The 27,859-nt window shown below is 43.2% G+C and overlaps 2 protein-coding genes across 7 annotated transcripts in view; one reads left to right on the top strand and one right to left on the bottom strand.

Moving 5' to 3' along the window:
• Positions 1-14,503, bottom strand: part of scospondin (subcommissural organ spondin) — a 132,784-nt gene extending 118,281 nt beyond the window's left edge. For 4 of the 5 annotated variants that reach the window (XR_004570838.1, XM_034234658.1, XM_034234675.1 and 1 more), the window contains exon 1: positions 14,458-14,503. The gene's annotated coding sequence lies outside the window, so the exon portion shown is untranslated. Of the gene's footprint in view, positions 1-1,050; positions 1,075-14,457 lie in introns of those variants that run through there. The other variant, XM_034234666.1, reaches the window with a different exon arrangement.
• A 183-nt stretch (positions 14,504-14,686) lies between these two features.
• On the top strand, positions 14,687-20,010 carry aoc1 (amine oxidase copper containing 1). 2 transcript variants are annotated; one of them, XM_034234377.1, is made up of 5 exons: positions 14,687-15,050; positions 16,357-17,895; positions 18,557-18,845; positions 19,204-19,336; positions 19,582-20,010. In XM_034234377.1, the coding sequence occupies exons 2-5, from the start codon at positions 16,359-16,361 to the stop codon at positions 19,849-19,851; spliced, it is 2,229 nt and encodes a 742-aa protein (XP_034090268.1). In that variant the 5' UTR covers positions 14,687-15,050; positions 16,357-16,358; the 3' UTR covers positions 19,852-20,010. The 2 variants fall into 2 exon arrangements, with proteins under 2 accessions (XP_034090268.1, XP_034090277.1); XM_034234386.1 differs by having other exon boundaries at positions 16,321-17,895.
• Positions 20,011-27,859: the final 7,849 nt, after the last annotated feature.

Below are 27,859 nucleotides of genomic sequence, written 5' to 3'. Positions count from 1 at the left end.
CCTTGGATACATTGTGTTTTCTTTATAGTGATAGCAATGAGCTGTGTCATGTTGTTAGCTCACTGCTTCATCACCATTTCCTAGAAGCAGGATGAGGATAGAGAAAGGGAGGAAGGTTGGAGGTACAGGTTTCCGTGGTGTAAAGTAACTAAGTGCAATAACTCAAGTACTGTACTGAAGTACAATTTTGAGGAACTTGTCCTTTATTTGAGTATTTACATTTGTTGCTACTTTGTAGTTCTACCCCACTGCACTTCAGAGGTAAATATTGTACTTTGTATCCACTACATGTAATTCCTTTAGTTACTTTGCAGATATAGATTAAGGATAAACAATAAAACCGACACTTAGATATGACTTTAGTTACACCTGGATTAAATTCACAAGCTATCCAGCAGTAAATAAAGTAATTTAAATTAGTTCCAACTTTACCAGCTATGATAATCACACCATATATATATATATATATATATATATATATATATATTATAATCAAAACATACAAAATATATCATTGGGAAATGGGCTAATCTGCATAATAAGTACTTTTATGAACAATACTTTAATGCAGATATTTTGAAGTTTTACTTGTAACATTTTGAATGCAGGACTGTTACTTGTAACAGAGTATTTCGACACTCTGGTACTTTTACTTAAGTACAAGATCAGAGTACTTCTTCAAGATTTAGACTTCACTCTGTGCTACAGTAGATGATGCTTTATCTCTGCTTTATCCCTTTATCAGTGCACCTTTATCTATATGCACTGCTCTGCCACCTCTACTAGATCTGCATTTGGTCGTGTTTGTGCATGTACTGTTCTGCATATCCTCTATGTTTGTGCATGTAGGCCTATATCCTCCCTGTGGTATGTCTTCTTCTTCTTCTTCTTCTTCTTCTTCTTCTTCTTCTTCTTCTTACTCAGACACAGATGTGCTTTCTTGCTAATGCTAACGACATGATGCTAATGCTAACACTGTTTGCTCACAATGCAAATTCAATTTTTGCCTGATGGTGTTGCTTCTGTAGAAAAAAGGTCAGCCAAACTTACCACAATTTGTCATGAAAGTATGTGTGTAGTGTCCCAAATGTCATGTTAATACTAGACGTTTTTAAAACAATCCTGTAAGAAGTTTAGGGGGGAGAGGGGTAGTTAGTTGCAGCATACCATATTCAGGGTTCATACACTTTTTCACCAATGATTTTCAATGACTTTTCCATGACTTCTCAATGACCTTTACCTAATTTCCCATGACCAAAAAAAAATTACCACTGAAAATGGTTTATTTTAACATGGAACAGGAAAATAAGGTCTGCATATGAAACATGTTGTGCCTATCTAAAACAAATCAAATAGTAGGATTACTAGCTTCTACACGCTAACGCAACTGTAGACAGAGGATGTTAGCAGTCAGAACAACTAAAGCAGCAGTTAATGCAACCCAGTCTCATGGCATTTCATGTTCACCAACACGATTTTTAATCTATTGATTCGTGTTCACCAACACGATTTCCCCCTTTTTTTCGTGTTGCACAGCACAATTTTAAAAGGAATGTATTTCTACTGGTAATGACGCTCATGGAAGCACGGCATTCGTTTGTGTCGGCTGCCCTTAAAGGCAATGTGAGCGTCCATTCTCATTGGATAACGGAGAATTGTACACCCGGAAGTAAGTATTCCCCTTACTGTCGATTGATTTGACAGTGATATCTGCACTACTCATCGACTAAAAAACACCAGATTATTCTTGTTAATTACACAACATTGATTGGTTTAAATTGTGTGCAATGCTTTTGTATTTTTCCCCTTCGATTCGGAGAAACAAATATTTTTTCGGAGTAAAGGATAGCAGAAGACACTACACTACCCAGAATCCCCAGCTATCGTTTGGACTACACCATGTGCTCTGTTTGACAAACCCCGTGATAGTCCTCAAGCTCTGTGATTGGAGAGTGTGCTCCGAGGGTTACGCCGAGCCTAGAACAGCACTTGAAATGGGATGGAACCACGGCAGACTGTCCAAAACTGGATTTGAACGGGTCCACCGCGTCCCCCCCTCCCCCACCCCGTCCCCAGAACTACACATGCTGGCTATTCTGTTTTGCAACATGTTCTCTATCTATGGCGTACGGACCACAGGGGCCGAGGAGGGCGGGGCCGCAGGCGAGGGCAGGGGCGCCAACGAGGGCATCCCCACAGGGGGCGGGCCATGGGAGGGCGGCCCGACGTGGGGGCAGAGCCAACTCCAACGGCCTGGAAATGTCCACGTGAGCAGGCTTAATCCGATCAACGGACACAGTCTCAGGCCTGCCACCAACGTCCACCACCAGGCTCTTGTCCCCGTGACGTATGACCCTGAACGGACCGTCGTATGGGGGCCGCAGGGGACCGCGGTGGGCGTCGTGGCGAATAAAAACGAAATCGGCCGACCGTAATCCGGGGGACACCCGGAAAGCTGGGTTGCTGTGCTGCGACGTGGGGACGGGCGTGAATGTCCCGGCGGTCTCCAGCAGGGAGGAGCGCTGCCCGGCTGCAGACCAGGGCACAGTGGTGGTGGGAATGAATTCCCCAGGGACCCGTAGCGTCTGACCATAGACGAGCTCCGCCGACGAGGACTTCAGGTCTTCTTTGGGGGCACACCTGAGGCCGAGCATAACCCACGGGAGCTTATCCACCCAGTTGCCGTCTATCAAGCCGGCACGCAGTGACGCCTTCATGGACCGGTGAAACCGCTCACACAATCCGTTAGCCTGGGGGTGATATGCAGTGGTGCGGTGCAGCTTGACCCCCAAACCCACAGCAACAGCGTTCCACAGCTCCGAGGTGAACTGAGAACCGCGGTCAGAGGAGAGGTCAGACGGGGTCCCGAATCGCGCCACCCACATGCCGATGAAAGCGCGGACGACGTCGGAAGCTGATGTCGAGGCGAGGGGAACGGCCTCGGGCCAGCGGGTCGTCCTGTCCACCATCGTAAACAGGTAAGTGAAACCGTGAGAGGGGGGAAGCGGATCTACGAGGTCGACATTGACATGGTCAAACCTCCTCTCAGGAACCGCGAAAGTTCAAAAGGGGCCCTAGTATGGCGGTGGACTTTGGCCCGTTGACAGGCCACGCACGAGTCGACCCAGGACCTCACGTCCTTCTTAAGCCCCTGCCACACGAACTTCTGTGACAACAACTTCACGGACGGCTTCCTACCGGGGTGGGAAAGATTGTGAACCGCCTCAAAAACGGGTCGACGCCAGTCTGCAGGGACCAGCGGTCGAGGCTGGCCCGTGGAGACGTCACACCACAGCTTTGCGCCAGAGTCACCGACCGTGACCTCCTCCAGGCGTAATCCCGTGACCGAGGCCTTGAGGGTCTGGACCCCGTGGTCAGAGGCCTGGTCAGCGCCCATGCGGAGGTAATCGAGGCCCAGCTGCACAGCTCCGATGACCGCTCTGGAGAGGCAGTCCGCGACCACGTTAGCCTTGCCAGCGATGTATCGTATGTCCGTGGTGTACTCGGAGATGTACGAAAGCTGGCGTTGCTGTCGGGCGGACCACGGCTCGGCCACCTTGGACATGCAGAAGGTCAGTGGCTTGTGATCCACGAACGCCGCAAACTCCCGGCCTTCCAGCAGGAAACGGAAGTGGCGAACCGTCAAATAGAGACCAAGGAGTTCTCTGTCGAAAGCGCTATACTTGCGCTCCCTGGGAGTCAACTGGCGACTGAAAAAGGCGAGCGGTTGCCAGGCGCCGTCGACCCATTGTTCATGCACCGCGCCCACTGCGTAGTCAGACGCGTCGGTGGTGATAGCGATGGGGGCCCTGTGTGACGGGTGAGCCAACATGGCGGCTTCGCTCAGGGCGGCTTTGGTGGCGTTGAAAGCGACCTCCCTTTCAGCCGTCCAGTCTATGGCCTGGCCGGGGGATTTGTCCCTGAGGGCCTCGTACAGCGGGCGCATGGTGTGGGCCGCCCGGCGGATGAACCGGTGATAAAACGTCACCATCCCGAGGAACTCTCGGAGCGCCCGAGCTGTAGGCGGTCGTGGAAAGGCAGACACGGCCTCCACTTTCGACGGGAGGGGGGCGGCCCCGTCCTTGCTGATGAGGTGCCCGAGGAAATGGATGGAGGACAACCCGAACTGACACTTCGCCGGGTTGATAATCAGGCCGTGTTGGTTGAGCCTCGCGAAAAGGACCCGGAGATGTGCCTGGTGCTCTTCGGAGGAGGAGCTGGCGACCAGGATGTCGTCTAAATAGACGAAAATGAATGGCATGTCTCTGAGCGCTGAATCCATCAGCCGCTGAAAGGACTGAGCTGCGTTCTTAAGTCCAAACGGCATACGCAGGAACTCGAAAAGCCCAAACGGCGTAATTACCGCAGTTTTGGGGACGTCCGAGGGGTGCACCGGAACCTGGTGGTAGCCCCGCACCAGATCCACCTTGGAGAAAACCAGCTTGCCCGCCAGGTGTGCAGAGAAGTCCTGGATGTGAGGGACCGGGTAGCGGTCTGGCGTAGTGGCGTCGTTAAGGCGGCGGTAGTCACCACACGGTCGCCAGCCACCGGCTGATTTAGGGACCATGTGAAGCGGCGAAGCCCAAGGGCTGTCTGTGCGGCGGATGATGCCGAGACGCTCCATGTTGACGAACTCTGACTTGGTGACTGCCAGCATGTCAGGGTTGAGCCGCCGGGCCCTAGCGTAGACAGGGGGGCCTTCAGTGTCAATGTGGTGCTCTACCCCATGTTTGGTAGTGGCAGCGGAAAAGGTGGGCTGCGTCAAGTCGGGAAACTCACTGAGAAGGTGCTGGAACTTGTCGCCCTGTGAGAGTGAGCTGGAGAGCCCGCTGAATGACCCCTCGCCGCGGGTACACGTGAACGAGGCAAACGTCAGGCGGCTGTTCTTGACGTCCACCAGCAGTCCGTGAGCGCACAGGAAGTCTGCGCCGAGGAGAGCGAAGGAGATGTCAGCCGTGACGAAATCCCACTTAAACCGCTGACCCTCGAAGCACAGGTCCACTGTCTTTGTGCCATAGGTGCGAATAGGGGTGTCGTTAGCGGACGTTAAAGGTGGGCCGTGGCCTCCACCGGCAGCGTCCTCCACGGTAGCCGGCAGGATGCTCCACTGGGCCCCTGTGTCACAAAGGAGTCTGCGACCAGAGAGGGTGTCCCTGATGAACAGGAGCCGGTTGGATGTGCCCACGCTCGCGGCCACTACCGAGCGCAGGCCTTGGCGTTTCCCGTTAACTTGTAGGTGCAGGGAGGACGGCACATCTTCGCTTTCGCCCCATAGCGTGCATGGTAATAGCACAGGCCAGGGCTGGAGTTGCTGACGTCGGCCCCGGAGCTTCTGCTAGGTGGCATGCCTGTACCAGGGAAGGTGCCGCTGCGTGTCGAGGCCAGCACCTCCGGGGCAAACCGCTGGGTTGCCAGGAAGAACCGGTCAGCTTCTTCGGCCAAAGCGCGGGGCTCAGTAATAGCCGTGTTAGCGAGCGCTGTCTGTACATGCGGCGGCATGTGCCGAAGAAACAGTTCTATGAACAAAAAATTAGGTTCTTCCGTACCCAGCAGGCTGAGCATCATCTCCATGTGGTCAGAAGGCTTGTTGTCCCGCAGGCTATGAATAGCGAGCAGGCGTCGGGCCCGTTCTGACCGTGACAGCTCGAAAGTCTTTAGCAGGAAAGCCTTGAACGCTGCATATTTATCCTGGGCAGGAGGAGATGTAATAAAGCCCACCGTCCGGGTCGCAGTGGAGCTCCCCAGCGCCGAAACGACGTGAAAATAGCGTGCTGCGTCGTCAGCCACTCCGCGGAGGGCGAACTGAGTCTCCGCCTGAGCGAACCATGCAGCTGCAGATGTCTCCCAAAACTCCGGCAGTTTGAAAAAAACGGCGTTACTTGCCATGCTCGGTTCAGTCTCGGATCCTTCAACAAGACTTATGTCGGGGTCACCAATGTGGTGCCGAGAGACGGGAGTCGGAGGCGGGGTATCAAAGTTACAAGCTCTACTTTTATTTAGCATCGGAACACACATGTAAACAACTTCATGCCCGGGAGGCGAAGACCGGCGGAAACAGGAAGTCCGGCTCACTCAAATGTCTGTGCGGAACAATACCCCAACCCATAGATCCGTGGGTGAATAATGTTAATCACCACAGTTCTTTATTTATTGATTGTTCAATACCTGACAAGGCCGGAGATGAAATATCTACATATATCTTATAAGAGTATAATACATTATGTATAATATCAGTTAAAATAAGTGCTTCAACATAGTTAACATTGCTGGAGGTATGCACAGATATTGATAGATGTCTTGTAATGCACTATTGAGGAACCTGCGACCCAAGTTTTTCATTCAATGCATAACTACACCATAGTTGTGTAGGCATACACAACTATATGACATACAGTATGATATGTCAATAAACCTTAGAAAATCTTGAAATCTTGAAAGGGATGTGCAAAATAGTCATTATATACAGTCTTTAATTAACTATTAGTAGAGAATAACGAGTAATGAATATACTTTATAGGGATCCTATTAATATCTAATAATAAAAATAATGAAATTCAATAACATGCTTTAACCACTAGGTGTCCCCTTTATATCAGCTGTGCACCTTTATGGTGTAAATACAGCTACCGATTGGATCAAATATAAAAGTCAGCCGAATTAGTGTTGATACTGCAAGGAGGCGTATTGTGTAAAAATAAATGTAAGATGTTGTTTAATGGCTGATATATTTATGATCCACGTCACGTTTTCAGTTCCTCATGTTTGTCTAGAAGTCTTCTCATCAGGGCTCTATAAATACAGAACTACGGCAGATATGTAATATTTAATGCAGCCGAACCGTGTATTACAATGCCGTTATGTGATGACTTTCAAAGAGAAAAGCAAGCACACTCGGAATAAAGTATTTATTAAATTTTTTTAATTTTTTCGGTCTGTTTCCGGTATTTGTTAATGACGATGTGCTGTGAGATGTGAGACTGGAATTGCACAGGGGAAAATAACGTAGGCTATCTTTAGATGCGGATTTTGTTAAACTAATATGTTTGCGCTGTGGACCAACACTATACATTGACGGGGAAGGGGGTAGCAATAAAGATAACACCATTAAACAGTTACACAACATAACAGAAATAATACCGATAGCAGCGTCCCTAGCAACCACCTTGGTAACAATGAAAACGTTCTATGAATGCAATTCCCTGAAGTAATCTTCGTAATAACTAGCAAACTAAAGATCATGTACATCCACCGCACACATAATCTGAAATAACAACTCATGTTTCTCGCATCAAATGACATCAAAACGCATTTTAATGGCCAAACTAACTTTAAAATAAGCATTTTCCACCGAGAATAAAACGAAGTTCGGCCATGTTTTTTTTTTCTGCAGGGAGAAATGTATCGTTATCCAATGAGAATGGACGCTCACATTGCATTTAAGGGCAGCCGACACAAACGAATGCCGTGCTTCCATGAGCGTCATTACCAGTAGAAATACATTGCTTTTAAAATCGTGCTGTGCAACACGAAAAAAAGGGGGAAATCGTGTTGATGAACACGAATCAATAGATTAAAAATCATGTTGGTGAACACGAAATGCCATGAGACTGGGTTGGTTAATAACAGAAACGCCAAAGAGTCACATCTAATAGAAATATATAAAAGCATTTATTTTAATTGTGTAAGGCAAGGCAAGGCAAGGCAAGTTTATTTATATAGCACTTTTCAACACAAGGCAATTCAAAGTGCTTTACAAAAAATGAAAGAGATTAAGAAAATGGCATTTAAAATCAGTCATTAAAAAGAAAAGCTAATAAAATAAAGATTAAAAGAAAAAATACATGGATAAAAGTTACAGTGCAGTCAATTAAACATTAAAAGAAAAAAAGTACATGGATACAAGTTACAGTGCAGTCTAAGATATGAATAGTTCAATTAAAAGCAGCGACAAAAAGAAAAGTCTTCAGCCTGGATTTAAAAGTAGTCAGAGTTGCAGCGGACCTGCAGGTTTCTGGGAGTTTGTTCCAGATATTTGGAGCATAATAACTGAACGCTGCTTTACCATGTTTAGTTCTGACTCTGGGGACAGAAAGCTGACCAGTCCCTGAAGACCTGAGAGATCTGGATGGTTCATAATTTAGCAGGAGGTCAGAAATGTATTTTGGGCCTAAACCATTCAGTGCTTTATAAACCAGCAGCAGTATTTTGAAATCTATTCTTTGACACACAGGAAGCCAGTGTAAAGACTTCAGAACTGGAGTGATGTGATCCACTTTCTTAGTGTTAGTGAGGACTCGAACAGCAGCGTTCTGAATTAGCTGCAGCTTTCTAATAGATTTTTTAGTGAGACCTGTGAAGACACCATTGCAGTAGTCGAGTCTACTGAAGATAAAAGCATGGACAAGTTTTTCCAAATCCTGCTGTGACATTAGTCTTTTAATCCTAGATATATTCTTTAGGTGATAGTAGGCTGATTTAGTAACAGTTTTAATGTGACTGTTGAAACTCAGGTCAGAGTCCATGACTTTGACTTTGACCTAGATTTCTGGCTTTATCTGTTGTTTTGAACATTGCACACTGAAGCTCAGTGCTAACTTTTATACGTTCTGACTTGGCTCCAAAAACCATTACCTCAGTTTTATCTTTGTTTAATTGGAGAAAGTTCTGACACATCCAGTCATTGATTTGTTCAATGCACTTACTCAGTGTTTGAATTGGAGCATAGTCTCCTGGTGAAATTGTTACGTAAATTTGTGTGTCATCTGCATAGCTATGGTAACTTATTTTGTTGTTCTTCATTATCTGAGCCAGTGGTAGCATGTAGATGTTAAAGAGAAGAGGCCCCAAGATGGAGCCTTGAGGAACCCCACATGTCATATTTGTCAACTCAGATGTGTATTTACCTATAGAAACAAAGTTGTTTCTGTCCTTTAAGTAGGATTCAAACCAATTCAGAACTGTTTCCGAAAGTCCCACCCAGTTTTCCAGTCGGTCTAGTAATATGCTGTGGTCAACAGTATCAAACGCAGCACTGAGATCTAATAATACTAACACTGAAGTTCTGCCACTGTCTGTGTTTAAGTGGATGTCATTAAAGACCTTTACAAGAGCAGTCTCAGTGCTGTGGTTTGGACGAAAGCCTGACTGGAACACATCAAAACAGTTATTTAAATGCAAGAAATTACTCAACTGTTGAAAAACAACTTTTTCAATGATTTTACCTAGAAATGGGAGGTTTGATATGGGCCTGTAATTGTTCATTACTGAAGCATCTAGATTATTCTTTTTTAAGAGCGGTTTAATGACTGCAGTTTTCAGGGCCTGTGGAAAAATACCTGAGTGAAGAGATTTGTTTACTATATGAAGTAGATCTGAGGCCATGCAAGGCAAAACATCTTTGAAAAATCCTGTTGGAATAATATCAAGGCAGCAAGAGGAGGATTTCAGAAGTTGAATAATGTCCTCTAGGTTTTTATCATTAATCTGATGGAATTGTGTCATGATGTCTGAATTGATGTTAAGTGGAGATAGGGACAACACATTTGCTGTTCCTGATGCAGAGGCATTGACTGCTTGTCTGATTTTCTGAATTTTGTCAGTGAAAAAGGAGGCAAAATCATTGCACGCCCTGGTGGATAGAAATTCAGAGGCTACTGACACTGGGGGGTTAGTTAGTCTGTCGACGGTAGCAAACAAGGCACGTGCGTTGTTTTTGTTTTTGGTAATGATGTCAGAGAAGAACGATTGTCGTGCGTTTTTCAATTCCAAATTATAAAGGCCAAGTCTCTCTTTATAGATTTCAAAGTGAACCTGGAGATTTGTTTTTCGCCACCTGCGTTCAGCTTTTCGACATTCTCTTTTTTCTGTTTTCACGGTCATGGCCTTTCTCCATGGAGATATTTTCTTGCCAGACACTTCCTTTAACCTAGTTGGAGCAATGGCATCTATAACATTTTTAATTTTTGAATTAAAATGATCTACTAGCTCATTTACTGAGATGTTAGCAGGGGCAAGTGTGGAAGAGAAATTCTGAGTAAACATTTCCCTAGTATTTTCAGTTAAACATCGCTTTGTGGTTACCTCTTTTTGAACATTTTTGTGAACAGAAATAGAGCTCTCAAAGAAAACACAGGAATGGTCAGAGAGTGCAACATCAGTCACCACAACCTTAGAGATATTCACACCCTTTGAGATAATTAAGTCCAGAGTGTGCCCCTTATTGTGCGTGGGCTCCGTCACATGCTGAGTCAGTCCATAGCTATCAAGAACACAAAATAGTTCTTTAGCCCCTCTGTCCTGGGGGTTGTCAACATGGATGTTAAAATCACCAACAATGACTAGACGGTCAAAGTCAATACACACTATAGACAGCAGTTCAGTAAAGTCATCAAAAAAGCTTGCACAGTATTTGGGTGGTCTATAGATATTTAGGAACAGAGCTCGAGAGGAGCATTTCAGCCGAAGGGCCACATATTCAAAAGAATCAAAGTTTCCATACGATGTCTTCCTGCATTGAAGGGAATCATTGAACAGAATAGCAACTCCACCCCCTTTCTTATGCATTCTTTCCTGACTCATAAAACTAAAGTTGGGAGGGGTTGATTCGATAAGAACAGCTGCACTGTTATTTTGTTCAATCCAAGTTTCTGTTAAAAACATAAAATCGAGATTGTGCTCAGTGATAAAATCATTAATTAAAAATGTTTTTCCTGCCAAAGACCTGACATTTAATAAAACTAGTTTAAGTTTGTTAAACACACTATCAGTCATGTTTTTTGTAACAAGCTGTGGCTGACATGGAATCACTGCTAAATTAGATACACTCACACAAACGTTTGAGCGCTTCCTGCTTCTATGATTCACCGCTCTTAATCTATTACCTATCAACACAGATATCGGCAAAGCTACTGGCAGGCAGGGCCCCGACATGTCCTGGAAAGAGTTGAGAGTGCCATACGCCCTTGAGCCTGGACCCATCACATATCAGTAAGAGTTTGTTGTGTTTTGTACACACACATCCTTATCAGGCTTCGGAGACTGCAGATGCCCCCTCGAAGGGAGGGGAGGTGGTCGAGATGGTGCGGGGGTAGAGGACATGCTGCCAGGGGGGGGAGGTGGTTGACGTAGGCGCGGTGATGAGGACGGGGGAGATGATGTGCGTCTCCGCGGTGATTTTGGTGGGCGTCGTTGAGGAGCGGGGGTAAAGGACATGGTGCCAGCCCTGCGTATCGCCTTCGTTTGGTCTTTGAACTCCAGGAAGGAATCGGTGCCAACCCTCTGTATCTCCTTTGTGTGTTCATCGATCTCCAGGAGGGTGGGCGAGGGTGAAAGGGTGAACGGAGTATCCTCAAAGGCGTTGACAGGGGGGGGGGGGTGACGGGCAGTGGAGACTCCTCCATTTGTCTCATAGGTCTCCCATAATCAGAACATTCCTCAGGCGGGTGCAGTGATAATTCTTCAGGGTTTTCTGCGTGATGTGTTGTGTCTTTCTCCTGTTTTGATTCCTCTTGCCGCTTGTCCTTGGCAGAGGGAACAGATTGATGACGCAGGCAGTTGAATATGTTAGAGATAAACAATTTCACTCCTGACTTGTTCAGGCAAACTCCATTTGCCTTGAAAAGATGTCTGCGATCCCAGAAAAAGTTAAAATTGTCAATAAAATGAACAGAATGGTCAGTACAGGCCGTTGAAAGCCAGGTGTTCAGTGCAAACAATCTGCTGAATCTCTCCACTCCTCTTCTGACTGGCGGTAGAGGGCCACTGATGAACACCTCTGCATTTAGAGAGCTGGCAGTTTCCAACAAACATTTAAAGTCTTCTTTCAGTACTTCTGACTGTTGTTTCACAACATCATTTGTTCCAATGTGCAGTACCACATTCTTCACAGTCGGATGTTCAGCCCCAATATGCAGGATCTTCTCAGCCAAGTCAGAGACCACATCCTTGGGGAAACAGAGTACTTTGGTGTTGTTCTTATTACACAGACCTTTTACATCTCTTACAGCAGAGTCACCCACAATCAGAGTTTCAGGCCCAGTCGTTAGCTTTCCCTCTAGCCTTTTACTTTTAGAGTAGCTATTGGTCCTTACCCTGCTGTGTGAAGAGGACAGGTTATCCAGGTCATCAGATCTCCGGTTCTCGGTCAGCGGAGCGTATCTGTTCTGGATTGGCACACTTGGTGGTTTAGGAGGATTGTTTGTAATTCTCCCTTTAGCAGCTGTCCACTGCTGTTTCCTAGTATGAATAGGGGTTGAAGAGGCGCTCTTCCTGGGTGATAACAATGCAGGCCAGCCGGTCGCATCACAGATTTCGGAGCTCTGGGCTCTGCCTGTTATCCGTCCTCCCAAATCCCATTGAAATGATTTACTCTTAGGCTTTGCACCCAGAGAGTTCCAGGGAGGACTACCACTTGTAGATTTATTACCCGGTACACAGCCCTCCTGTTCCTTGGAATCCTTGTAGCTGCTAACTAGCTGTGAGTTAGCATACCCTTCTCCATTATTTTGCAACACTGGTAAAGTCGTGTCATTCCCACGACATAGTCCATTCACTTCCACGTTAACTTCCAACCGTTGCATTTTCATTTCCAACACAGCCATCTTCTGTATAAGTTTCTGGAAGTCATCTGTAGAGAACGGAGGCATTTTGCTACCAACTAGCTAAATAGCAGTAGCCTACCAGGCTTTAGCTGTTGCTAGGCCACGCTATTGTAAGACTGACGTCGTCGTAAAAATGTTGAAATATGGCTGAAACCCTCCGTCTATTTACGAAGATGAACTGTCCCAGTGATAAGTTAATGTCCAGGAGCCGCTGCTCGAAGTTTTCAGAGAATAAGAATAGGAAAATCAGCATCAAAAGTAAGCAGAGGCAAGAGCAAGCAGAAAAGCGTCTGCACTGTAAGAAAGATAAGCCTGAAACCGTAGCAGTGTAGCAGTCAGTTTATAATTCTGGCAGCACTGTTGAGCATTTTGAAAATGTATTTTCATGCCTCTGTGCAAGGCTTAGTCTTTCTATCTGTATAGCCACTGGTGTAACTAAGTTCATAAACTCAACAAGTACTATACGGGGGTACAGTTTTGAGATACTTGCACTTTATTAAGTATTTCAATGTTTTGCTACTTTGTACTTCTACTCCACTACAGTTCAGCGGTACATGGTGTACTTCTACTACTCTACAGTTCAGAGGTACATGGTGTTCTACTACTCTACAGTTCAGAGGTACATGGTGTACTTCGACTCCTCTACATTTCAGAGGTACATGGTGTACTTCGACTCCACTACAGTTCAGAGGTACATGGTGTACTTCTACTCCACTACATGTATTTAATACCTTTAGTTACTTCACAGATCTGGATGAATGATGTGAAATATAATCAAGTGTTAAATCAGACTTTAGTTCCACCTGGAGTAAATCCACAAGGGACCCTGCAGTATACAAAGTCATTCAAACTAGCTGCACCTTTACCAGCTTTGAGAACACTTTCATGATCAATCATTATAAAACATATCATATACACTGAACAAAAATATAAATGCAACACTTTTGTTTTTGCTCCCATTTTTCATGAGATGAACTCAAAGATCTAAAACATTTTCTATATACACAAAATAACCATTTATCTCAAATATTGTTCACAAATCTGAAAAAATCTGTGATAGTGAGCACTTCTCCTTTGCCGAGATAATCCATCCCACCTCACAGGTGTGGCATATCAAGATGCTGATTAGACAGCATGATTATTGCACAAGTGTGCCTTAGGCTGGCCACAATAAAAGTCCACTCTGAAATGTTCAGTTTTATCACACAGCACAATGCCACAGCGATTAGATTAAATGTAAATTATATTTGACGCAACTTTAGTTACATTTCCATGACTTTTCCAAAACTTTGGGAAAAATATTGTTTTCCATAACTTTTCCAGGGCCTGGAATTTGCATTTTCAATTTCCATGACTTTTCCAGGTTTTCAATGACCGTACGAACCCTGCATATTACAGCACTGCTTACAGCATTGCTAAGAATACATTGTTTCGTTTTATGTGGAGGGAAACATTTAACTTTAAGAGAAACCATTTTTATATTCACCATATCTGGAACAAATCCCAGTCAATCTGCTCAAATTTGCAATTTTTGTATTGCACTGCACTGAAACAGATTTATTTAGTTTATTATTGTCAGTGGCGAGCCGTGACTTTTATACCTAGGCCCCTACCCCCCCTTCCCTCGGAAAAAAAGAAGAGTTATTATGTCACAGCGTATACTTCAGCGGAATATCAAAACAGCGGCCCGGGGTGCAAAACGCATCAATGACAGCGACCCTCTACCACACAAAACAACACCATTTATATAAACACCTATCATGACAGGGCACCCACAGCCAAGTAACAATTACAAATGAATTAAGTCGGCTCGGCGGCCTACATTGAAAATGACTTAATAATAATAATAATTCCTTACATTTATTATAGCGTTTTTCCAGATGCTCAAAGCGCTCGAAGTCATCGAGGCCCTTTTACAAGTACACATTAACTGTGGACAATACCCACAGGAGCAAATCCGGGTGAAGTGTCTTGCCCAAGGACACAACGGCCTGACGCAGTGGCGGCAGGAGCGGGTTTACGAACTGGAGTTCCCCAGCAGCCCCCTTGATCTGATGATCAGATGCACAGACCACTGCGCCAATACTTACCTACCTTTGATGATCAAATCACTTAAACACAAAGTCCATCCTCCTGTCCTTTTGGATTAAGCACTTCATGGCGGGGTCATGCAGTTGATCCTTTGCCACTCCAGTTTATCATTGTAACTCAATCTTGAAAATGACTCTGTTAATAATTTTGCAAACAATGTCATCACTATCACTGAAGTGAGCTATCATATTTACAACCCACTGTGGACCAATCGGCCTCCGTCACTACAAGGAAGGTGGTTAAAAGCAGCAGTCTATTGATTCTGTTTTCATAAGAGCGTTTTCTCCAAATGCTGAAGCAGGAGGACCGTACTGACCGACTTTGATTTACACACTGCTTGACACAGCAGGACAACTTAAGGTACAGTAGCTTGGTTTATTTATTTGATTCTCATTCAGAAGTATAAGTGTTTTTTGAGGAAGCATGGAACTACTTCAAAGTCTGAACATTATATACTGTATCGAAACATTATTACATAATACTGTGTACAATAAAAGCTGCAGAATGTAACAGTTTGCTTTGAGAACTTCTTAAATTGTGTGCAGTTTATCTATTAAGTGTGCGGCACAAACAGTACAGGAAGATAAACAGAGAACAGAGATAAGGGCAGTGTTGACTCTGAGTGTCTTAAAGTACAGGCTGACATATATGGAGATTACTTCATGCCAAACCTCCACAAACAAACTTAACATGATTTACAGATGCCCTATGACTCATTAACAAACACATTGTGGTTTGCAAATACAATTAACCTATGCTTCATAGGAAAAATCCTGATACCTTTTATAAAATATGGTGGAAATTCTTGTTTTTGGAAAGGAACTAGATACAACTTTGTCAATTTGTATGCAAGATATGATTGGATGTGATGTAGCTTCGTAACCTAATGTTGAAACCTTTTGAAAATGTCACATGTCCATTTACATTATTTTAAGTAATTTATGTTGTATTGAGTTTTCTCTTTTGAATTATGTTGACAGTGTCACACTGTCAAAAGCTGCATATTTTTGTATTATGCAGATTACATTAGATTTTTCACCGGAAACAAAAAACTCTGCTCATGTTGTTAAATTTAGTCTGATATTGTTAGAAAGAGCGTTTTCTAAAATAGTAGAAAAGATGTCGGTCTACTTGTAAGATCTATACTGTATTTGTTTCTGTCACATGATTTAATTTGAAAAAAAAACAAATGCATTAGTTTGTAGATGGTGTTTTGTATTCGCAAATAACACTGTGTTTGTTAGTGAATCACAGGGCATCTGTAAAACATTAAGATTAGCTCCAGAGACACATTCTGTTGGTGTTCTTGTGGAGAAGTAGAGGAAAGACTGATATAAAAAATGAACGGAGCAATAATTGCTTACCCAGCTGTGAAGAGAGCAGGAAGAGGGAACAAAGCCCAAGTTTGTCTTAAATTATACTGGAGATAAATAACTTTATATAAGCTTCTTATTCTGTTTTATAATGTGAATAAAAACAGTGTGAAATACATTTGAATATGTAGAAACAAGGCTTATCTTTTTGAATCTCCCAAATTCCCACTGTTGAATACAAGATCTGTTGTCTTTCCAAAGTCAAACGTATGCATGAGATCACTCAACAAATCAATGTTCCCCCCTTTATTCACTACATTCATGCTGGACATTACTTTCTCATTATATTTCAGCCATGAGGCTTCTCTGTCTACTGCAGCTGCTCTGCTTGGCTGGTTGTAGTGCATCCAGATCAAGAGACTGGGCTTATCATGGTGCCCCCATGTATGCCGACCTCACAGCACGCGAGCTGAAAGCTGTCCGGGACTACCTGCACGGTATTCCAGAGCTGGAGCTCACTGAAGCTCGTAGCAAGACTCTGATGAAGAACAGCATCCTCCTGATCGAACTACATCTGCCTAGGAAGCATGAAGCCCTCAGAGCTCTGGACCGTGGTCAGGCCAAACCCCAACGTCAAGCCCGTGTGATCATCCAGTTCGGGAACAAGACCGAACCCAACATCACTGAGTACATTGTCAGTCCTCTGCCATCCCCAAAGACCCACACAATCAAGACGTTCAAGGGGGCTAGGCCTATCCGCTTTGAGTCAAGGCCTATTTCCGCTGTAGAGTATGATCATATTAAGGACATACTAGGAAAGATAGCAAATACAGCTCACAAGCTTCTATTTGAGACCACTGGAGGGTTTTCCTTCAATAACTGCTCAAACCGCTGCTTGACGTTCTCTGACATAGCTCCCCGTGGGCTTGGTCCAGGTGAAAGGAGAAGCTGGATAATGTTGCAGAAATTTGTGGAGGGTTATTTCATCCACCCAATTGGGTTTGAGGTATTGATAAACCACCAGGACCTGGACCCAGAGAAGTGGAATGTCGAGAAGGTCTGGTATAACAGCATGTTCTTTGACAGTGTTGAGGAACTGATTGAAAAATACGAATCAGGAGATGTGGAGAAGATCAAACTGCCTGAACATGACGACAATGACCTGTACTCTAGTTACATCCCCCGGGGTCACAGCAACACAGCCACTAATATCCATGGGCCGAAGCTTGTCGAGCCTCAGGGCAAGCGCTATCACGTTGACCGCAACTTTGTTGAGTATGCTGGATGGTCTTTCGCCTACCGAGTCCGATCATCGGCTGGACTTCAAGTTTTTGACCTGCGTTTTAATGGGGAAAGGATTGCCTATGAGATCAGCCTACAAGAAGCTATTGCCTTCTATTCTGGTGATACTCCTGCTGCCATGCAAACAAAGTACATTGATGCCGGCTGGGCAATGGGCAGCTCATCCTACGAACTGGCGCCAGGAATAGACTGTCCAGAAATTGCCACCTTTGTTGACCTGTACCACTACTATGACACGGATAAACCAGTGCGCTACAAAAATGCACTCTGTATTTTTGAGATGACCACTGCTATGCCTTTGAGGAGGCATTTTGACTCCAACTTCAAGGGGGGATACAACTTCTTTGGAGGGGTGGATAACGCTGTGCTGGTGTTGCGGACGACCGCAACGGTTTACAACTATGATTACATCTGGGACTTCGTGTTCTACCAGAATGGGGTGGTGGAGGTAAAGGTCAGCGCTACCGGATACATCCATGCCACTTTCTTTACAGCTAACGGCCTTCACTATGGCGCCAAGGTGTACAACCATGTGCTTGGTAACCTGCACACACACCTCATCCATTATAAGGTTGACCTAGATATTGCTGGTAAATATAACAATCAATTGCCTTTTTCACTGGAACTAACATCCTGTCATGCTCTTAAATTATCATTTGCTATTGTAATAGCTGTAACAACATTTATTTAGCAAACAAGCGTTTTATTTCCATACCATTGTTGCCATGTGCAGATTGCAGAAAGGGGGAATTTTTTTAATGTTGCCACATATTATAAATATGTTAACGATAATTAATCTGATGCAGAATATTCTAATATTGATGTTCTTGTTTGGCAATAGGACTGGGAAAAACCATTATACCATATTTTATCTATTAATCAGAAGACCTAAGGTTACAAACATTTGTCTTTTCACACCTCTTTTTCAATGTACATTTTGAAGCTGTGAAGTGTGTGAAATCAGATCAAAGAAAGCGCAGACAGAAAGTAGGTCTTTTATTGATGCCAATCCAGATAAAATAGTTTCCTGGACTTTACCCTGTTGTAAAGGTTAGTTAGATTGCCAATTCCGTTGAAATGTGTGATCAAGGCTTGCTGTGATAAAGGCTAGTATGTGCCATAAATAAGTCAAACACTTGGAGACTTTTAATGCAAAAGTAAATGTACTGTAGACCAATATTGTTCCAACACACTGCTTTTACCTTGACCTTAAACTTCTTCTGACAACTCTTTGCCTTCACTGTGACATAGGTCGAGAGAACAGCTTTGAGACGATTGATTTGAAATATGTCAACTTCACAAATCCCTGGAGTCCAAAGAACTTCATCGTCCAGTCCAAACTCCATAGGACAGAGCAGAAGACCGAGAGATCAGCTGCTTTCCGCTTTGGCAAAAAATTCCCCCGCTATGTGCACTTTTACAATCCCAACGAGAAAAATAAATGGGGACACCAGAAGGGTTATCGGATTCAGTTTAACTCACATGCCCACAGTGTGCTTCCAAGAGGCTGGAGGGAGGAAAATGGCATCAGTTGGTCAAGGTATTCAAATGTTTTCCCTTATGTTGTTAGACAAAATACATATCAATTTAAACCAAGACAATTACAAGTGTCACTTAAGAGTGGGGCTGAAGAGGCTAATCCCTGCACATGAAGTTTTGTTAGAATTCAGGTCAAAGTATGGATTGGCAGTCAACAGAGGTGCAGCAGATAACAGTACAACAACACTTTGTTGGAAATTGTCTTTGGATAGACCAAATAGTTTGCACTTTAAAGCTAAATAACAACAGGGGCCCACTTTTGAAATGACTTAATGAAAGACTGGCTGGGGAGTTGTTATGAATTATTAGTTTGAAAGCCTACAGAATGACGAAACACAAAACATATCTCCTCTCCACAGGTATCCTCTTGCTGTGACTCGTCATAAAGACAGTGAAGCCACCAGCAGCAGCATGTACACCCAGGGTGACCCATGGGACCCCGTTGTGTCCTTTGAGGACTACATTCGCAACAATGAAGACATAGTAAATCAGGTAAGATATTTCAACAATGCACATCAAATTCAAGATGGTTTAGATTACATTAATAGACGTTTTAACCCTAACCCTAACCCTTTTTTCAGCTGAGAGGTTAGCTCTTCCTTAAAGAATCGTTTTGCTCTCTCAAACTCATGGTAACTCATGAATGCTGACATTTACCTCTGTTTGCTCTTTCAAAACACCTGTAATGTGTTCTTTTCTAAAAAGGTCTAATGTATTATTTGCTCTCCTGTGTGCAGGACCTGGTAGCCTGGGTGACAGTAGGCTTCCTGCATGTGCCTCACTCAGAAGACATCCCCAACACGGCAACCCCCGGCAACACAGTGGGCTTTTTCCTCCGACCGTTCAATTTCTTTGACGAAGATCCTTCGGTGGCATCCAGAAGTACCGTCATCGTCCGGCAGGGAAAGGACGGCAAGCCCAAAGTCCAGAGGTGGACTCCTGAGGTCATAGGTCACTGCGTGTCAGACAAGCCCTTTGTTTACAATGGCACTTATGCAGGAGTCTAGGTGTTTTTTTTGTTGTTTTTTTTTACTCAAACTTACTTTTTCTCTGTTTTAGTAAATCACACAATGAGGATCTAAGATTAACAACACTTGAATTGCATAATGGTCAGATATACTCTAAATAATGTATTACAAAAATAAAGCATTTCAAAAAGGGAAAAAGTTGTTATTGTGTGATTTATTTTCCATAAATGAGCCTGTATTATCTGATTGTATATAACTATTGTTTTAATATAAATAACTACAGTAAAACTCTTCATTTTGAATTCCTAATTCTGTCTCACTTTTAGTTTTTATTAAATTGAATTTTTGGTAGTAAAACTGACACTATCTTACCCAGTTAAAGAGTAATAAATGTGACAGATGTAATGTTCATTTTAACGCTAAAGTTAATATACCACACCCAAACAAACCTACATGTAACCTGGCAGAGGTAAAGGGGGGCAGTGTTGGACATGGGGGGGCTTTGAGAGCTCCTTTAATCCCATGTTGGGTCTCCATGGTTGAGGTTTAGCAGCGGCGAGCATCCAGGATGCAGGATGGGCCGTATCCGCCCTGCTTGTGGTAAACCCTCAGCATGCTCCTCCAGCCCCCATGGTGGGAAGGTTTCTTCTGGAACGACAACAGGCCTTACAAAGCAAACAGCCTGATTCCGGATCCTTCCCCGCAAACAGTCCAGGATACCACCTTGCTGCCCCCAGCGCCCCTGGAAACCTAACTTTATATACAATGTGACTCAATATCAATAACAGCACATGTAACATCTTTGTCCGTTACGCATTCCAAACATAGCAATGTAACCATAGATTTATAAACCAAAAGTTACAAATAAATCAAACAGTTATTGTCATATTGCATTTTTTTGATAAGCATATTTCTGTGTTTAATATAAGTGATAAACCGCGCTCTATGTTAGTAAAAAAAAAACGGAATAAAACTGCTGAAAAAGAGGTGGATTTTGCACAAGTTGCTTTGTTTGTAAGGTAAATAATGAGCGTTTTTGGAGAGAGGAAAAGGAATCCAGTCAGCAACTGGCGTCAGGATGTTCATCTAAAATCCCTTTTATAAGTGTGTGCTGATGTTTTACAGTGCACATGGTAAAAGAGGGATAGTATGAGAGCTTTGCACGCAAGGCTGAATGGACAACGTTAGTGGAGAGGACAAAAAAGCAATGTGAATTGGGTAACAAGCATTCCTATAGCTATTCCCATGGCAATGATGGGTTTGACGTCACAAACTATAGAAAAGACGGGGAACACACAGTTTATTTATTCTAAAGTGGCCTTATGTGAACAAAAACATTTAAAATAAACTGTGTGGAATTTTATTTCACTCATAACGCAATGCCCTTAAATCATTCTCTTAGTTCACACATCTTTCTGTATCATTCTGAGCAGCTTGAAATTGATGAAGACATACTGTTATAAGGTGCCAAACATGTCATATAAGTTCTACAACAAAGCACAATATAAAAAATGTTCCTAAACACGTCCAACAAAGTTACACATTTTACACTGTAACGGGGTTAAGACGTAAAGATACCAAAAAGCTACAAAGGACAATCTGCCCAAGAAGATACAAATCTGACAAACTATGTTTTGTTATTTCAGTTCAATACTCGATAGCAAATATTTCCACAGTAGTTTCGAGAGAGAAAAATATATGTGCAGGCCTCAATTAAGATCTTGGAACGTAGGTAATGTTTTGATGCCACCTAGTGGTTTCTTAAATAATTGTTGTGTCTGTTGACATCAGTTGACGCATGTCATGGGCCTATTTCATTATTATACAGACATTAAAACTAGAGTGCACATTTTTCAACAAAAAACAACAGATTAATACTATTTTTTATCAATGCCAGATTTCAAAGGACTTTTTGGATCTTAGATAAAGAAAATATAGAACTCCATCCAACTGCATTTGAAATGTGTCAAGTAAAAGATTAAACACAGGTATTTTAATTTCCAAGAAGAAATGGTCCCAGTTAAAGGGACATTCCACCAAATACAATCACTTTATTCATTATAGGAAGACTCTAAAATATGTTGTATATGTTTTTGTAGCTCGAGAGAGGGTTGATCATGTCTGAGAAAATCATACTTTTGATGTCTACAGTGTTAAATCCACTTATCAAGGTTTTGAGACTTGAAAACATAAAGGTTTAACAGGTTGGAGGCATCTAAAGAAAAACATCATCAAGTTGTATAATGTCCTGTTACATTTGGATGGAAACATGCCAATTTTTTTGGCAGTTTTTTTCTTGGCCATAGTATTTTTGAAAAGTTGCGTTATTTTTCACACACCTTCCAATTTAATGTATCCTTTTTAACACCAATCTAAACACAACCTGTGAAGATTATGACCTGTGAGAAACACAGTCTTCACAGCATTTTGCTGACAGTCGAAAATGATCTTCAGTTAATGGGCCTGGACATCACACATAGCCTTGCAAATAATTAAGCATCCTTCCTTCCCGCTTTGCTTTATTACTTAAATGTTCCACTTCTATTTCCAGTTGTGTGAATTAGCTCTAATCATCCATCTGTTCTCATCAATAGATGATTCATCCCCATTCATTTAAGCCTTTGTGTGAATCCCATAGTGTGACTTGTGAATGGAAATATCACATGTTTGAATCATTTGATTATTTCAATTTTACATCCTGTTTGAGATCCTCTAAATCCCAGCTATAATTATGGTGTAATTATGTCTCAGAACAACAGCATATTTCCACAGAGTATTTCCATTGGTGGATCAAAGTAAGAAGTGACAGTAAACACATTTATATTGATGGGATGTGTTACTGAACCAGATGACCAGCAGCTGAGGTCAGTGTGTGCCTTCTAAATTACACCCTCTTCTCGCACCTTCATTATATTACAAAGTCCTAATTGTGTATTTACAACTAAGAAAAAATGAAGAGACCACTGCAGCATTATCAGTTTACTGAGGCAGAGGTGGAGGGCCTCGTCCTCCTTCTTTTTCGACTCGCATCTCCTCTGCATGGAGGCAAGAGCAGAGCCGAAAATCCCCTCGGGAACGATGGGCATGTCAAGCACATCCTCCTTTTCCCGGTCTGGGAGGTTGGTGAGGTTGAACCATCTAGCTCTTTCCTGCACCACCATGATCCCCATTGTTTAGCCCGTGGCCTGGACGGCTCAGCGTTGGACACGGAGACAAATGTCTGTGACCGCGGCCCATTCATCCAGAACGGCCGGTCCACTCATACTCAACATATCCTCACAGAGCTCCGCTTGGTATGCGTGGACATGAGGGAGTCCTGTTCCAACAAGCTAGCTTGGTGTGCTAGCCGTCGGTGGAGGCTCTTTCGGGTGAAACGGGCACAATGCCCGCACGAGCCGGGGTTGTCGATAGCCTCCTGGGCGTGTTCCAGCCCGAGGCAGGACGAGCAGACCTGGTGTGAGTCTGTGCCTGCTATCTTCAACCCGCAGCCGCATGACCGAGCCTCCGAGTCCCTGACTCCTCTGGTGTGAGGGGGAGCAACACATCCTCACTCCCAGATCGGCCTATGTTGACGTTATGTCAAGTCCCCTGTCGGCTTTTTCCAACGCAAGGGGGGGGGCCTTAGCGTCCATTTTCAACGCAAGGGGGGGGCCCTTAGCGTCCATTTTCAGCTTTCCGGGATGTCCATATGCTTCTATGGACGCTCATGGAAGCACGGCATTCGTTTGTGTCGGCTGCCCTTAAAGGCAATGTGAGCGTCCATTCTCATTGGATAACGGAGAATTGTACACCCGGAAGTAAGTATTCCCCTTACTGTCGATTGATTTTACAGTGATATCTGCACTACTCATCGACTAAAAAACACCAGATTATCCTTGTTAATTACACAACATTGATTGGTTTAAATTGTGTGCAATGCTTTTGTATTTTTCCCCTTCGATTCGGAGAAACAAATGTTTTTTCGGAGTAAAGGATGGCAGAAGACACTACACTACCCAGAATCCCCAGCTATCGTTTGGACTACACCATGTGCTCTGTTTGACAAACCCCGTGATAGTCCTCAAGCTCTGTGATTGGAGAGTGTGCTCCGAGGGTTACGCCGATTCTCGAACAGCACTTGAAATGGGATGGAATCACAGCAGACTGTCCAAAACTGGATTTGAACGGGTCCACCGCGTCCCCCCCTCCCCCACCCTGTCCCCAGAACTACAAATGCTGGCTATTCTGTTTCGCAACATGTTCTGTATCTATGGCACGTCTCTACTGGGAGTTGTAGTTTTAAAAGACGTTTTCGTATTTCCCATAATAAGAAGTTGCCAGTATTAAACTGTGTACATCCCTGGAGGTTTAGGGGATAGGAAACACTCACATTTAAAACATATAATTAATAAATGGGTGAAAATTGCTTGTGCCCATAATGGGCAGCATTAATATATATACACACATGCCAGCTAAGGTCAGAAGAGCTTTATTTAACAGCTGGTCTTATGTTTGTGACCCCTGTTGTTAATTGATAACATTAAATTACATTAATTGATAAGCCTGAAACATGCACTTGTTAAGGTTCAGAGGCACATTTTGCAAATATGGCAGTAGCCATCGATCAGCTTAAGATAAGATATACTTTATTGATCTCAAGTTGGAACATTTGCGTTACATCAGCATGTGTAACAGTTAAAATGCAGTGGTGTTTATTTGTAAATCATTTAGTATAATCACACAAATTCTGTGTTTTATATTCAACAATTCTGTGTTCTTTATTTATTGATTGTTCAATACCTGACAAGGTCGGAGATGAAATATCTACATACATCTTATAAGAGTATAATACATTATGTATAATATCAGTTAAAATAAGTGCTTCAACATAGTTAACATTGCTGGAGGTATGCACAAATATTGATAGATGTCTTGTAATGCACTATTGAGAAACCTGCGACCCAAGTTTTTCATTCAATTTATAACTACACCATAGTTGTGTAGGCCTATATGATATGTCAATAAACCTTAGAAAATCTTGAAATCTTGAAAGGGATGTGCAAAATAGTCATTATATACAGTCTTTAATTAACTATTAGTAGAGAATAACGAGTAATTAATATACTTTATAGGGATCCTATTAATATCTAATAATAAAATAATGAAACTCAATAACATGCTTTAACCACTAGGTGTCCCTTTATATCAGCTGTGCACCTTTATGGTGTAAATACAACCTATCTACCAATTGGATCAAATATAAAAGTCAGCCGAATTAGTGTTGATACTGCAAGGAGACGTATTGTGTGAAAAGAAATGTAAGATGTTGTTTAATGGCTGATATATTTATGATCCACGTCACGTTTTCAGTTCCTCATGTTTGTCTAGAAGTCTTCTCATCAGGGCTCTATAAATACAGAACTACGGCAGATATGTAATATTTAATGCAGCCGAACCGTGTATTACAATGCCGTTATGTGATGACTTCCAAAGAGAAAAGCAAGCACACTCGGAATAAAGTATTATTGTATTTTTTAAAAATGTTTTCGGTCTGTTTCCGTTATTTGTTAATGACGATGTGCTGTGAGATGTGAGACTGGAATTGCACAGGGGAAAATAACGTAGGCTATCTTTAGATGCGGATTTTGTTAAACTAATATGTTTGCGCTGTGGACCAACACTATACATTGACGGGGAAGGGGGTAGCAATAAAGATAACACCATTAAACAGTTACACAACATAACAGAAATAATATCGATAGCAGCGTCCCTAGCAACCATCTTGGTAACAATGAAAACGTTATGGACGCAATTTCCTGAAGTAATCTTCGTAATAACTAGCAAACTAAAGATCATGTACATCCACTGCACACATAATCTGAAATAACAACTCATATTTCTCGCATCAAATGACATCAAAACGCATTTTAATGGCCAAACTAACTTTAAAATAGGCATTTTCTATCGAGAATAAAACGAAGTTCGGCCATGTTTTTTTTTTCTGCAGGGAGAAATTTGAAGATCACGTGACGTCAAACAGAGCACATGGTGTAGTCCAAACGATAGCTGGGGATTCTGGGTAGTGTAGTGTCTTCTGCCATCCTTTACTCCGAAAACACATTTGTTTCTCCGAATCGAAGGGGAAAAATACAAAAGCATTGCACACAATTTAAACCAATCAATGTTGTGTAATTAACAAGGATAATCTGGTGTTTTTTAGTCGATGAGTAGTGCAGATATCACTGTAAAATCAATCGACAGTAAGGGGAATACTTACTTCCGGGTGTACAATTATCCATTATCCAATGAGAATGGACGCTCACATTGCCTTTAAGGGCAGCCGACACAAACGAATGCCGTGCTTCCATGAGCGTCCATAGAAGCATATGGACATCCCGGAAAGCTGAAAATGGACGCTAAGGCCCCCCCCCCTTGCGTTGAAAATGGACGCTAAGGCCCCCCCCCCCCCTTGCGTTGGAAAAAGCCGACAGGAGACTTGACATAACGTCAACATAGGCCGACCTGGGAGTGAGGATGTGTTGGGGGGAGAGGCGTCCATCTTGTTCGCCTCGTGGCGTGAAGAGGACCCGCTCGTAACAGGTACGTCGTTGAGAGAAAAAGTGTTACCAACCCGTCCTTAATACGGAGAAAAAGGGACGGTGTGGGTCCTTTGTTCTCAAAGAATATTGACTGGTGTGTCAATATACTTCTAATCCTTTTCTCCTCCGTGAGAGAGAAAAAGAAAAGCGTCCTCGCTACCGTGGTGTCGGTAGTAAGGGGAAGCTAGCTAGCAACAGGTGCGTAGCTAGCTTGAGAAAAATCAAAACCTTACCTTACTTTCCGGGGAAAGAAACGGCGAGGTCGATTTTAATACTAACTGGCGTTAGTATTACCGTCTTAAGCAGAAGGAGTAGTCGGCGAGCGCCCGTCGACCGAAATGGTTATATTTGGGTTCAGTCTGTGGACCGTTAAGCTTGTCCGGCTACTATAGAGATGTGCTCTGAAGCGAGAAGAGGTGTTTGAATGACGCATGCGTCGTGGCGCAAGCTACTTATAGGGGGTGAATTCCCTGACGCTGACGTCAAGATCACCAGCCAATCAGGAATGGCGTAATGAAATTGATGCTTCTGTTTGCTCCGCGATGAGGCGCATCCCATAGTGAGACATCGAACGGAGTGTTATGAATGAGAACTTCTCTTTTTACTTTAGAACATAATGATCCATTCAAGGTTTGGCTTAGTATGAATATGTTATGCATTGATAAAGATATTTAAAATGATTTCAGGTATTCTGATTTGAACATCATTGATCAACTATGAATTTAGTTTTCTATTAAAGGTGCACTTATATGTCATTGACCATGATGTTGTCTTTTTTTATTTCATATTCCATTATCATTATAGTTTTTTTATTTCCATTGTTTCAACTTAGTTTTCATTTAGTTTTCATCAACACTCAACTCTCAACATTTAACTCTAATGTATTCAACAACACTTAACTGTATTGAATCATCAAACAGGTGTGCAGCCATGAGAGAAAGTGAACATATCATAATAATAATAAGCCTGCCCCTCATCCATCGAGTATGTGTGTGTGTGTGTGTGTGTGTGTGTGTGTGTGGTGTGTGTGTGTGTGTGTGTGTGTGTGTGTGTGTGTGTGTGTGTGTGTGTGTGTGTGTGTGTGTGTGTGTGTGTGTGTGTGTGTGTGTGTGTGTGTGTGTGTGTGTGTGTGTGTGTGTGTGTGTGTGTGTGTGTGTGTGTGCGTGCGTGTTCGTGTGTAGAGGGGTGCATGATGGTGTGTGTCCCCTCTGGTATGCCAACCATCCCATTCCTTTTTGTCCCTTCTCAAAATAACCCCTACCCCAGCAGCTGAGACAAAACTTCAGACCGACAGACGGACTCCAGAAAAACAGAGAGAGGGGAGATAAAGGGAGGCAGAGGGAAAGAGACACATGAATCACCAGAGAGGATATCAGTTTATCTCAACATATCATCTGCTACCTGAGCCGAATTATCAGAATAACTACTTATTTTGGGATGTAAAATGTGCAGATGTATAGCTATATTGG

This window comes from Gymnodraco acuticeps, unplaced genomic scaffold (assembly GCF_902827175.1).
Source record: "Gymnodraco acuticeps unplaced genomic scaffold, fGymAcu1.1, whole genome shotgun sequence".
NCBI lineage: Eukaryota > Metazoa > Chordata > Actinopteri > Perciformes > Bathydraconidae > Gymnodraco > Gymnodraco acuticeps.
Note: the sequence above shows the minus strand (reverse complement) of the source record. Positions and strands in the feature narration are given on the sequence as shown.